Source organism: Erythranthe guttata, chromosome 10 (genome assembly GCF_056151865.1).
Source record: "Erythranthe guttata isolate IM_541 chromosome 10, IM_541, whole genome shotgun sequence".
Lineage (NCBI taxonomy): Eukaryota > Viridiplantae > Streptophyta > Magnoliopsida > Lamiales > Phrymaceae > Erythranthe > Erythranthe guttata.
The window spans coordinates 9,608,308-9,622,244 of NC_142542.1; the positions used below are offsets into that span (position 1 = coordinate 9,608,308).

General features: G+C 38.6%; 1 protein-coding gene across 1 annotated transcript; it reads right to left on the reverse strand.

Annotated features, from left to right (window-relative positions):
• Positions 1–6,366: 6,366 nt before the first annotated feature.
• LOC105966408 (putative late blight resistance protein homolog R1A-10) lies at positions 6,367–8,667 on the reverse strand. The gene is made up of 3 exons (XM_088824632.1): positions 7,555–8,667; positions 6,521–7,454; positions 6,367–6,425 (listed from the first exon to the last, which is right to left on the reverse strand). Exons 1-3 carry the CDS (start codon positions 8,665–8,667, stop codon positions 6,367–6,369), a joined length of 2,106 nt encoding a protein of 701 aa, XP_088680758.1.
• Positions 8,668–13,937: the final 5,270 nt, after the last annotated feature.

A 13,937-nucleotide genomic window follows, 5' to 3' on the forward strand; every position in this document is an offset into this window, starting at 1 on the left:
CAAGGTTTCACCCAGCTTCGGGTTCATTCGAGAACTCCGAACTTTCACGAAAACCCAGCCCGCTAAATCATGGAAATAAGTTTTGTGCTTTGAGGGATCTTCCGGGGTATATGAGAGAAAATACGAGCCGTTGAATTAATAATCCATAGATATCTATTAACCAACATCGAGCTCAGGGTCGTCGAAATCTGGCTTGGAGTTGGCTGGCCAAGCTCCAACCGATCAATACGGACTTCAAGAGTTCGTTTTAGAGAGAATAATGCGAGCCTGAAAAAAAATCCCTGCCAAGGAATGAGTTTCGGGTTTTTTTGAAACTATCCTTTCGCAACTTATAAATTTGAGTAATGTCGAGCTTTAGAGAGCCCAAGTCGTTAGCGAGACATATTCGAACTCACGCAAGGTCGAAATTTAAGAAGATTGAACTTGTAAATGGTGGGTACTCAGAACCCCTCAGTTGATTGAGACGGTTGGCCCAATCGACAGGGCTCGTAAATAATTTGCAGCGATCTCTTGGAGAATTATGTCTCATCATTGAGCTCCCTAGCTCGAAATATTCGCCTTTATATATATATATAGATCACGTCGACAAATGCGGGTTGAGATTGCTTTGGCTCCAGAGGAGATGTAACTTTCATTATTCTGGACATAAAGACATATCTCGATACTTTAGTTTTCGTTCAATTCATATACCACTCCCCCCAGTTATATCTCTGATGGGTGAATGTTTAGTGCACAAGACATTTTCCTTTGGAACACCATGTGAAGGAATTTTGACCGACAATTCCATGCCTGTCAACCCTGAGCTAACCAGTGGCACAAGACATTTTGGGTATTAAACACCATCATATATTCACAATGGTTTGGATAGTCGTCTCTTTTTTAGGTGTTGTTGTGGTTAGCTTGCTTTGTTTTGTTTTGATTGTGTCGAGCTCATGCAGGATCGTTGAGTTCCCGAGGTCCCGCTTCACGAGACGGGTTCAAGTTTCTCGAAGTAAATACGACTGACGAAAATTCAGATTACCAAAGATAAATCTTAGGCATGAGTTGTGATTGTGAGCTTCGAAATTTGCTCTTTGCCAACTCGTAGAAGTCTGATAGGTCTCGTGTTGATTTCACAAATTGACTAAGTGTCGAGCTCCTCAGGATGATATCTGAGCTGTGCAAGAGGAACGCAAGCTGTAATACGAGCCTCCAAAAAATCCCGATGAAGACGAGCTCGAGAAATCGAGCTTCTTGTTTTTAACTCGCAATGACCATATCCTAGCTCGAGTTTGATGCAGAGAATACGCAAGACAACTCCTTATGTTGTAATTATCTCATTATGGTGTGTAGTGGCACTCAGTTGGAAACCATTTACCAATTCCGAAATGATAAAAACAATGATTCATACCCAACTCGGGAGGTGACTAGGAGAGGTTTTTTCTTTCGTAACTTTATGCTCGAGATGGCGATCGAGGTTTATGTGACCAGTGCGAGGTAGGAGAGGACTACCAGCCTTAAACAATTCCACTTCGAGATAAGAAAAAAGCTCAGCGGCAAACGGGATCGTTAATTACTCGCTTTTGTGTTCGAGATATAACTCTGGCCTTTTAAGAGTTTTAAGAAATATTTCCCGGAGTTTGAGATGCACGAGGCAAATTCGAGCTTCAAGAAGGGCGAACTCTGAAAAATTCAAATCACGGAGAATTTTTAACAACCATAAGCTGCTCAAGAAGACTGTCTCTGTAAATGTGGATTCCTCGACAAGACGTTTGTAGGTAATATATTAGTGCTCCAAGCAATAAACACGAGCCCTAAGAATCATTGTTTTAGAAATAAATCTAAACTTCGGGAAATTTGAACTGCAAGAGGTGACTTTTGAAAATATTCGAGCTAAAGAAATCCAATTTCGGGAAAATCACGTTGAGAATAGTCCAGTCGACGTGGCTCAATTAGAGCCATTATAAATAGATTTGCTCTTCTAGAAACTCGAGGGAAATAATTTATGAGCTCCAAGACCAGCGAATCTTTCGTGAGTCATGGTGAGCTTATATACAGATAGTCCGAGCTCTTGGAGAGGTTTGTCCCATCATTGAGCTCGCGCCTTTGAAATATTCATCTCGTGGTAAAGAAACTCTTCGATTCTTCTTACTTTCTACCAATCCCGTTGTAGATTTCGCGTTGACAAATATGGGCTGAAGTTGCTCTCGGGTTTGGAGGAGATGTAACTTGCATTTTTTCTGGGCATATATTGATACTCTACCACTCCTCCGAGTTATATCTTCGTTGGGTGACTTTTCAGTGTGCAACGGAATTTTTCTTTGGAACACCGTGCGAGTCGATTTCAATTGGCAATTTTGTGTTTGTTAGCTCCAAACTCAAGCGACACAAGACCCTGGAAAATTATTATTCCACACCTCTTTTCAGAAACTGTTGAACACCATCCTATGAAAACCAAATCATAGATCCAATTGTTTAGTGTCTTTATGTCGTGATTGAGTCGTCCCATCTCATCTCGTCTCGTACTGAACCGTATTGAACTCATGCAAGATCGAGCTCCAATATTAGCTTATCTCATATTTCCACAAGTATTATTGTGATGCCTCCCACCTGTAACGATTTTTCACGGGCCAAAACGACCTCTTCCCAAACATCTTTCTTGGAGATCAGCCTCACCGTCTCGATAATCGGAGAGAAGTCTCATTCAAGAATCATTTAGATTTCCTCCTGCCACCCAATTTGATGTTTAATATCATTCATCGTCGATAGTTGTGTTGTCGAATGCTAATATGTTGTCACTCTCATCTCTTAGCAAGAGATTGTACATTGTAATAGCTCGCCTCAGCTTCTCAAAGTCCAGCTCATTTTCGTATGATTTTCCTCGCGCTGTACCACACCAATGCACTGCCACCAGCGGCTAATCGAAATACGAAGTTAGAGGTTCGTAATCTGCATTCTCGGAGCTCGTCGAATAAAGGACGGCCTCGATAGCATCTCTTAATTTTGGGGATACAATATCCTGCCAAATAATCCCAGATCCCTTTAATGATTTCCTCGAAACTCGAGCTCAATTTGTAGCACCGGCGTGTTCTCTGAGACATCTTATCAAACAGCCTGTTCGCAACATCATGCAATTGAACATTTCTCCCCGATCTAACTTTCAACAAATCGGCATTTTCCAACAATTGTTTAAAATTTCTTTAGTTCGTATTCGAATTTTTCTTTCTTGTTCACATTTGTCTTTCGCTCAATTCGATTTTCTTTTGCCTTTGGGCGATATAAACTCCGAACAAAAACATGCCAGTTGCTTCAACCCAAAGTCAAGAGAACTAGGGTGGCACTGCCTCACAAGAATGCCCCTAGGACTAGGCTTCGTCAGAAAAGCTCGAACTTCCCTCGCTGAAAGAGTTTACGGACAACAGCTCTTGTCACTTGTGGTGCTCTCGTGGAGATTTTTACCAAATTGATTTCAGATCTGATTCCAAATTGACATCCCCTTTCTTTCGGGTGACAGCCTTAGACGGTCAGATCTGAAGAGGCGGAGCCTTCGGGTGGGGGCGCACTGGCCCGTACGAAAGAAAAAAATTGACCGAGCTCATTGCTCAATTGGCCGCTCTGGGCTTCGGCGAGGAGAAGAGAATCGGATTTCGAGGTGATGAGCCTGCGAAATTCAGCTCGGGAGGCGTTCGACAGGCGAGCATAGGTTTGGCGAGGGATGGCTCAGCAGATCCAGGTTTTGCGAGATTCGATCTCGTCAGACGAGATCGGCGAGACTTAGCTCGGTGGACATGGATCGACGAACACTGAGACGGGGTTGACTGTTGTTTCTCTCAGTTCTTCTCCCACCTCGGGTTCGTCAAGCTCTTGATTCAAGATTTGGACTCGTTTCATGTTATTTACCTCGTGAATCTACTCTGATCGATTCATCAGATGTGGATTCTCCTCTTTGTACTTCATCGATTCATCAGATCTGGATTCCAAGCACAAGATTTGAGCCCCTTTCTTGGTTCCCCGTTAAAAAGCTCCCCAAGAAATACAGTGAACCGTTCTTCTTCAATATTGCAGCTCATTATCTCCAACCTCATGGGGAAGATCCAAAAAATCAAATCATCTCACGTCTTAGCTCGAGATCTTTCCCACAGACGGCGCCACTTGATTTGCACCAAAATAACCAAGACGATGACGTAGGATCCTTGGAAGATATTTTGGATGATAGCTCGTCGGGGATTCCGCCGGAGGGGTACCTGCAACGCCGGGAGGGGTTTCCCGGCATAGAAGCTCCGACGATCAAGTCAGTGTTTATCGAGAGATAATCGAGTGTGATATGTAAGAGAGAGCATAGGAGTGATAAGTTGAGAATAACTCCCTATTTATAGGTGATGATACTTGATGGGCAAGAAATAAGTAAACTTGCCATAACTCCTCTTCTTGGGCCCGATATGATTTTGGGCCAAATACAAGTGAAAACTCAATTTACAGCCCAATAAATGATTAGGAAACCCCATGAGGACAATTTGGTCCGTATCAGAACTGTTTTCTGTTTTTGTCCTTTTCATGTTTTACGACCAATAAAATATTTTCAGCCCTAATAAAATATTCTCAATGAATCAGAAAATCTTCCTTATTTTTTATGGAGTCGTACGGTACAGTAAATTTATATTCAGTAATATAAGATGATGAAGGTGTTAATCGGTTGAAATTAGTATTTTCGGATTAGTTTCAATTACTCACAACTCTTTAAAAGGTAGAATTACAATATTTATTTTCTTATTTTCTTCCCTGACAACTTATGTAAAGGACCACTTTACAAATAAGTCATTAACAAATACCTATTTTTGGCACGTGGTAAGTATAAGAACCTTCGAGTAGTTTTCACCGGATGAGTGTGTCAATTGCATGTGGTGTCGTGGACATACAGATATCACCTTAGGTAGCCATTTATGAGACTTGTTAGTTAATGCTTTATTCATAATTTGTTTGCATAGACATATAGTGAACCCTTTATGAATAATAGACTCATAATACACGCGACAGCGGGTTATGAGTAAATTAGTGTCTCGGGTTAATAATTATGAATCATATATTTCATAATTGAGGGGTTTTGGTGAGCAATTCTTGCATACGGGGAAGATAAAATCCTAGGTCCATTTTTATTGATATTTTCTCGTGTTAATTTGCTTTCATAATTAGCTTAATTATTTAGTTGATTAAATTTGACAATTTTGCGTAGGCTGGATAAAAATCATAATTGTTAGAATTTGGTACTTAGGATTAGATAATTTGAGTATTCCCTGTGGGATCGACATCCGACTCTCACGAGTCCACTTTTACTACTTGTTTGCGATACGTGCACTTGCGTGTTAGGTATTTACCACCCAACAAGTATGCAGAGCATATTCGAGCGAGAAACTGAGTTGTTGTAAGGTAGACAACAAAGAAGAGAACTTCACTTACAGTTGTGAGGATGGACTTTTGACTGTCAACCTTCAAAGCGACGAAAGCAGAAGCTTTACGAATATCGAAATTGTGTATTAAAACGCAAGTTATGAAAGAAAAACATTGACTACCTATGAAGTATTACATACTTTTGGATGTAATAAAAATCAACACAAGAGAGGGTGTGTATACTATTTGCAACATATTCAAGTGAAAAACAAGTTGTTACGAGGTCGACAAGAACGAAAGCGACTTCACTTGGAGCACCGATCACCAAATTGGCTATTTTTTGGGAAATTTTCGTCGAAATTGTGTGCGTTCCATTATATTCCCACGTGTTTTAGTAGGGTTTTTTTCTTTCTTTATTTCTCGACAAACATGCGGAACATATACTTGATCATAAATGTTTTCCAGAATTTGAATTTATGTTGAGTTTGGCCGAAACAGAAGGTATTCACCTCAAATCTTTATGCGAAAAACTCCTAGAAAAATCGAAAAATTGGGGGATAATTGAAAAATGAAAAGGTTAAACTGATGATTCATTAATCTTTTATTGGGAGCGTTGGTTCCTAGCCTCTACTATTAGAGTAAAGGTCTAGGGTTCGAATTCTCCTCCCTCCCCTAATTTGTAACATGATTTGAATTTCTCAACAAAATAAAAGTGACGATATAATTTATTCATAAATAAAAGATTGGGAAAAATACTGTTTTCGTCATTGAAGTTTGCATCGATTTCATATTCGGTCCTCTATATTTACAAAAAATACATTTGGTCTCTCATGTTTCAAAAATTCAACATTTTTACTTATTTATGTCAATTTTCCGCTAAAACTAACATAATCCAGCATGTGCACATCAATGACTTAATTGACATACTAACGGTAAATTGACCGAAATGATAAAAAACGTCAAATTATTGAAACGTGAGAGACAAAATGTGTTTTCTGAGATTCAGGATTGAGGTTTCTTATCATCATCATCACCATCATCATCATCATCATCACCATCACCTGAAAAATTGACCCGAATATCAATATAAACCGTACCCATCGGTTGTTGAGCTTCTGCTTAGATAGCAAGTGTTGAGTGACCAATGGGGAGCAACCATCGACCTTGATTTTCAGTGAATAGTGAAGCTCAAAAATGGGGATCTCCGTCAATCTGTAGCAGTGGCGTATGATCAACCGCTTCATCTTGGGGAAATGGTAAGATTGCACTCTCCATTGCCGTATATCTAAATCTTCCATCAGCAGGAATTCCAGGCTGGCGAATAACACGACCCAGTCGTCGCGCCACATTTCCCACTCCATTGCCGTAAGAACTCTTTTAGTGCAACTATGAGCGCTAACACCTGAAAGTGTTAAAAGCTTCTCCAGGATAAGAGAATCATCACTGTTTGGATCTGGCAGGTCGAATCCCATGCACTCCAGGTGTTTGAGTTTATGCAGCTTCCAAATCTCTACAGGCAAATAAACAGGAGAATTCGACGATTTGATTATCCTATGATGATGCTGATGGATAATGAAGACTTTGAGGTTCCAAAGACGTGATATGGAAGATGGGATCTTCCCATTGGATGTTACTGCCAAGTACCTCAAATGAAATAGTTCTACTACTTGATGTGGGAATTCGTAAAACCGCATCGAAACGGCGTCTAGTACCTTGAGCAAACGAAAAGGCAAGTACAACCTTATTGGATATCGTTGCTTTGGACCGTAACAAAGAAGAGAACGTACACCTGGAACTGGAAGTGATTCCATCCAGATATGGGCTTGTTCGAAACCAAGTACAATGTTGTTGTGTGCGCACAACCTCCGCTGGCTATCTATACCCTCTGCAAAACTGTCGGGGTACTTGTTTATGACGTGGAAAAAGTTCTCACTCTTGGCTTCATTAACGTACAGATTCCGAAAAGTGAAATGCAGTTTGCATGTTTTAGTTGTCCTTTTACCTTTAGACCCCCGCCTCTTCTTCAAAACAACACTCTGAGAAATAAGTTCTTTCAAGCACTCGTCGGCCGTTTCTTCTAAGCACTTATTCTTTTGTGGTTCAAGAAAGCCCTCGGCAACCCACAATTTGGTGAGCTTCGAGCGAGAAATCTCGTATCCTTTTGGGAAGACACTCATACAGAAAGCATACCTTTAGGTATTGGGGCAACATCGTGTAACTCAAAAGTAGTGCATATGAGAGGGGTGTGTTGTCATCTGATTTGATGGTGAGTGGATCTTCTTTGTCTGCTATGAATTGCCATTCCTCGACCGTCTTCTCTTTTTTACGCAGGAGCTTTCCGACCTCGATAATTGCCAGAGGGAGCCCTTCGCATTTCTTGGCGATCTCCTTACCGATCTTCTCAAGTTGAGGACTGCACGACCCTCCAGTAGTAGTGAATACTAAATCTCGAAGTAGATTCCAACTTTCAGCGTCATTCAACAATGGTATCTCGATAAATAGTTCATTGAAGTCTCGCATCCTAGATGTAATGATGATACGGCTTTGGTTCACCTCATCTGGAAGATAGTGTTTGAGTTCTTCCCTGATGTGTGTATTCCATACGTCATCTAACACTATGAGATACCTCTTGCCGAGTAAAATCTGGTATACAAGCTTGGATAAAGAATCTTCACGAATATCTTCATTATCAGCTTTGAGTTGATCAAGCACAAGTAGCTGAGTTTCTTTCAACTGATAATGGAGGCCGAGCGTCACAAATAAATGTCGATCAAAATGATCTATGACTTCTGGATCGTCGTAAACTTGTTTGAGCACAATAGTCTTACCGATGCCAGCCATACCGACAATTAACATCGTAGAGCAACGTCCGTATGTGTCCGACAAAACCCAATGTTTTAGTTCCCTCAGTTCCTTACCCAATCCCACGATCTTTTTCTTCTTCGTCCCACCATAATCAACAATTCTTGATAGGGTGGTTTCTGAAGCAGAAGAATCGCTCTGTTGTTGGTTTTGTCTGTTAATGTCGTACTCTTCCTTTGTCTTCAATATTTTGTTGGTGAATGAACTAACTTCTTGTCTGAACTCGAGTAGTTGCTGAGAAAAGACGAAAGTCAAACCGTCATCGGATGCTGAAAGAAATTGATCTGATATATGGAAGTCGATGAGATCTTCGAGTTTATGCACCGCGTCTTTGATTTGTCTCTCGAAAGCGTCTACTCTCTTGCTGCGGCTGCTTTGTGGAGGACTGATTGCTTCGAGAAATGATTGCAAGTAAGAAAGCTCCTCGAAGATAAGTTTCATTTCTGAGTTGGGAAGAAGAATCTTGGATTTGGGTGGGAGCAAAAGAATGCGCTCGATTGTTTGCTTAAGGGAAACTGTTAAGTGTATATTTTTACACTTTATCGTACCTTTTTATTTGAGCTTTTGGTGTGTTTTAAAGATAATTGGTGCTTAAAAAGTTGATTTATTGTATTTTAGGTACAAATTGAAGAATTGGAAAAGTATGGGGTCAAAACTGCAATTTTGGAGAAAATATGGGCCAAAAGTGAAAAAATCAAAATTCTGAAGATTTAAAGCTCGGACCCCGTCCCAGTTTTAGTGCAAATCGTGGGACCCCCGTCCGAGACTCCGAAGTTGCGCAGAAAAGGGATTTTAATTGCACAACGAAACTGCCTTCTTCCCCAAGTTTTTCACCCTATATAAGACAAAACCAAGCACACAATTGGGATCAATCTTTTTACGCAAATTCAAGAGCAAAGAAGATCAACGAAGATTCAAGCATAGTTTTTCTTATTTAATTTATTTATTTTATTTTATTTATCATAAGAATTACGAGTAGCTAAGTCTTTATTTCTAGGATTTTATTTGGAACCCTATGTGGGATTTATGAACCCAATTCTATGATTTTATGCAAGTTTTAATTCCGGATTATTTCTTCTACTTGTTTTATTAAGTGCATGAACTTGATCAACTTATGCGCTTTTATGTTATTGTTAATCGCATGAATCGGAAGATCGGGTTAATAATTAGAACTGTGGTAGAAGAGCCTTTGTGGTATTAACATAGGAATATAGTTAATCTCTTAGGTAGCCATTATTGAGATTTGTGCTTAATGCTATGTTCTAGAATTAATTGCGTAGGAATACAGTAATTGAATCTAGGGTATTAGAATTGTAATACACGCGGAAGCGGATTATGATTATTTTAGCATCTCAGGTTAATAATCCGGGTTAATTGCTTGCATAATTGAAAGAATTGGGGGAATAATAATCACATAGGGGGAAGAATAAAATCCTAGGCTCGTTTTATCTGATTAAATCTTCGTTTTAATTGCTTTAGTTTAATTTAGTTTATTAATCATCTTTCGGTGTAGGGTGGGCTTGATAACAATTGGTAGAATTTAGCGTCTAGGATTAGATAATTAAATATTTTCTGTGGGATCGATACTTGGACTTAAAAAAATCCACTTTATTACTTGTACGATACGTGCACTTGCGTGTAGGTTTTCGGCCAACAAGTTTTTGGCGCCGTTGCCGGGGAATATTTTAATTATTTATTTTAGTCTAGCTCTAGATTTGAACAATTTTCACGATTCACCCAAATTAATTTTTTTTTTATTTTTTTTCTCTTTTTTTTTAATATATCTTTTTTTCTTTTCTTTGGTTACATGTCAGGTTACAATTTTCGCGAAACTCAAACGGGATATGAATGGCTTCTGTCTGGCGAATACCTCCAAAATACCTATAATATGCCGTTACTTTGTTCAAGATGTGGTGGAGATCATTACACTAGCCAATGTTGGTATGCACCGAAAGCGAATAATTTCATAGATAACACCAACGGCGGTTATTGGAACACATACACCAACACGCCACGAGAGCCCACTGTTCAGGAGTGTTCTTTGAATTCCGTCCTGGAAGAATTTATGAAATCCACTCAAGCATCTATCCGGAGACTGGAGTTACAGTTGGAAGAATTGAAGCGCCAAAGGTCTCTTGAAAATATTTCAGACAATATCGAGAATGGTTGCAACAAAGAAAATCCGTCTACAACTTGTAGTGAGAAAAATCCTTTAGACCTAGAAAATATTGTCGATGAGAAGGAAAAGGAACTTACGAAGACGCTTAAGGATGATGAATATAAGAATGCAATCGAGCTCAACTCGAAAGATGTCTCGGAACAAGAGAAGAAGGGGATGGATGTGGTTAGTGCAAATATTCAAATTGATGATCTTATTGTTATTCCTGACGTGGCTTTGAAGGCATCAATAGAGGTTGATGAGAAGACGAATGTGTTTGAAGTGGAGGTTATACGCGGACGTGAGGTTTTTGTGTACCGATTTGAGGGAGCAGGTGATGAAGATCCCATTTTGGCTTCGTACCGATTGATTACAACTAAGAAAGACTACAAGCTAAGGTGGACCCTGACATATTGCAATCCTATCCTTGTATCGGTTGCAATTGAAGTGAAAAAACTCATGGATGGATGTACAATCTACAAGGATTTGGATTGGACATAACAATTTTAAGAAGAAAAGTCTGGCTGAAGACTTAAAACTTAGCGCTTCTTGGGAGGCAACCCGAGCTTTATTGTTTTCGTAGTTTTCTTTATATTTTTCGTTTCGTTTTTATTGTTATAGGCATGCATTCTAATTAATTTATTTGAATTTTAATTTTCAGGGTCGAAAACATGTTCAAGGGGTCCAGACGGCTGTCCGAAATCGCAAGCAAAATCCCAGACGGTCGTCCGGGAAACAGAAGGCCGCATTCTGCAGCTCTGTCTGTGGGACGGCCGTCCGAAAAATGGCCTAAAATGTGGGACGGCCGTCCCACAACCAGTAAGGGCAAAAAAAAAAAAAAACAAAAAAATCGTTTTGCCTTCCCGCGAATTCTCATACCCCGATGACGACGATTCCGACTAAATCAGGTGTTTTCTATCCTTAAACTTTGTGCTAATTTCGTTGAGGGCAACGAAAATTTTAAGTTTGGGGATGAAAAGCATGTTTTTGTTCTTATTTGTTTTAGTTTGCATGCACTAGGTTTTATTCGTTTTTATTGTTTTTCTCGTTTTTCCGGAATATAAAAGAAAAAAAAAATTTGCTTGAGTCGAATGCATCTATGATTTATGATGATGATAGATGATCAATGTTTGATGATGAAATTGCTTGTTTTATGTGATAAGGATTTGATGTTTGTTTAGCTTTCGATTCAACGGGACTTAGAAGCGAATTATTGCTAGGAATCACATTTTGTGCATTGCTTTTGTTGAATGTTTTGTATTTTAAATTTGGAATTAATTTGTGCTAGATCATGCTATGTTCGGTTTTAAGACTCACCTGAGGAATTTATGATGCGAAGTATTGAGTAGTAAGCGATTTGGGATACGATTTGGGCCTTCTTTGAACCGTTTGAGCCTTTCAAGCCGACTTTTTTATCGAGATTATCCTTAGAACCTTGATTTGAGCCTCGGAGAAAAGGTGTTCTTTCTTTTAGCCAATGTGTAAGGTAGAATAGGTGGAGATTCTTGAAAATTACCCCTTGGAGTTCGGTCGAAAATTTTTATAAGGTCCTTCTTCTTCTTCGAAAAAAAAAAAAAAAAAGAAAAAAAAAAAAAGAAAAAAAAAAGAAAAAGAAAAAGAAGAAGAAGAGACTAGAAGGGAGAAATAAGGACTAGTTGTTGAATTATTTTTGGAAACTCGATCCATTGCCTCAAAAGCAAAAGTGGAGACTTTTGAACTTTTGAGAATCGAGTTTACTAAAGTCCGTAGAGGTCAATTCATTGTTTCAAACGCCTATCTTTCAAATTTTGGCGTAATCACCTAAATTCAAGAAGAATAGCCAAATATACCCATATTTCCTACCTCGAACCAAAGAGCCTAACAATTGAAAGCCACAATGCCCCAGTGATCCCAATAGCTTAATGTTCGATATTAGTAGAGTAGAATAATTTGGTGAGTATTTGGAGTCAAGCATATGCATGTAAGTATAAATTCTTTCTATCTTTAATTTGCAAATATTGGATGCTTGAAGCAATTGTATGAATTGTGGTTTTTGGTAATGGTGAGTGACTAGTGTTGTTGAATTATGAGCTTGCGAATGCCTAAGAATTGTCATTATAATTACAAGTTCTGAAAACGTGAAGTTGATCATTGATCTATGTGATGAGATGTAATAGTTGAGTTATTTGCTTATTGGTAGATTTTGCTTGAGGACAAGCAAAAGTTCAAGTTTGGGGGTGTGTTAAGTGTATATTTTTTACACTTTATCGTACCTTTTTATTTGAGCTTTTGGTGTGTTTTAAAGATAATTGGTGCTTAAAAAGTTGATTTATTGTATTTTAGGTACAAATTGAAGAATTGGAAAAGTATGGGGTCAAAACTGCAATTTTGGAGAAAATATGGGCCAAAAGTGAAAAAATCAAAATTCTGAAGATTTAAAGCTCGGACCCCGTCCCAGTTTTAGTGCAAATCGTGGGACCCCCGTCCGAGACTCCGAAGTTGCGCAGAAAAGGGATTTTAATTGCACAACGAAACTGCCTTCTTCCCCAAGTTTTTCACCCTATATAAGACAAAACCAAGCACACAATTGGGATCAATCTTTTTACGCAAATTCAAGAGCAAAGAAGATCAACGAAGATTCAAGCATAGTTTTTCTTATTTAATTTATTTATTTTATTTTATTTATCATAAGAATTACGAGTAGCTAAGTCTTTATTTCTAGGATTTTATTTGGAACCCTATGTGGGATTTATGAACCCAATTCTATGATTTTATGCAAGTTTTAATTCCGGATTATTTCTTCTACTTGTTTTATTAAGTGCATGAACTTGATCAACTTATGCGCTTTTATGTTATTGTTAATCGCATGAATCGGAAGATCGGGTTAATAATTAGAACTGTGGTAGAAGAGCCTTTGTGGTATTAACATAGGAATATAGTTAATCTCTTAGGTAGCCATTATTGAGATTTGTGCTTAATGCTATGTTCTAGAATTAATTGCGTAGGAATACAGTAATTGAATCTAGGGTATTAGAATTGTAATACACGCGGAAGCGGATTATGATTATTTTAGCATCTCAGGTTAATAATCCGGGTTAATTGCTTGCATAATTGAAAGAATTGGGGGAATAATAATCACATAGGGGGAAGAATAAAATCCTAGGCTCGTTTTATCTGATTAAATCTTCGTTTTAATTGCTTTAGTTTAATTTAGTTTATTAATCATCTTTCGGTGTAGGGTGGGCTTGATAACAATTGGTAGAATTTAGCGTCTAGGATTAGATAATTAAATATTTTCTGTGGGATCGATACTTGGACTTAAAAAAATCCACTTTATTACTTGTACGATACGTGCACTTGCGTGTAGGTTTTCGGCCAACAGAAACTACAGCAGCAAAAATCATTTTCAACTCTCTCTCTCTCTCTCAAAATTCGATAACGTTTACAAAAAGATAGTACAGTTTGCAGTTCATGTGGGCTGCGTTTTCTTCGGATGAATTTTTTTGTTCAACGTTTTGATTCTTTACTGAAAACAACGACTTGCAGTCGTGTCGTGACAATAGCTTGTGACCAA

What these genes read in the sequence shown, in the direction of transcription:
- LOC105966408 (XM_088824632.1), bottom strand. Translation starts at nt 8,667, where the DNA reads ATGAAACTTATCTTCGAGGAGCTTTCTTACTTGCAATCATTTCTCGAA. An exon ending in TGTTGCCCCAATACCTAAAG is followed by an intron (nt 7,455 to 7,554) that starts GTATGCTTTCTG and finishes GAACCACAAAAG; the next exon opens with AATAAGTGCTTAGAAGAAAC. An exon ending in ACTGAAAATCAAGGTCGATG is followed by an intron (nt 6,426 to 6,520) that starts GTTGCTCCCCAT and finishes TCAATTTTTCAG; the next exon opens with GTGATGGTGATGATGATGAT.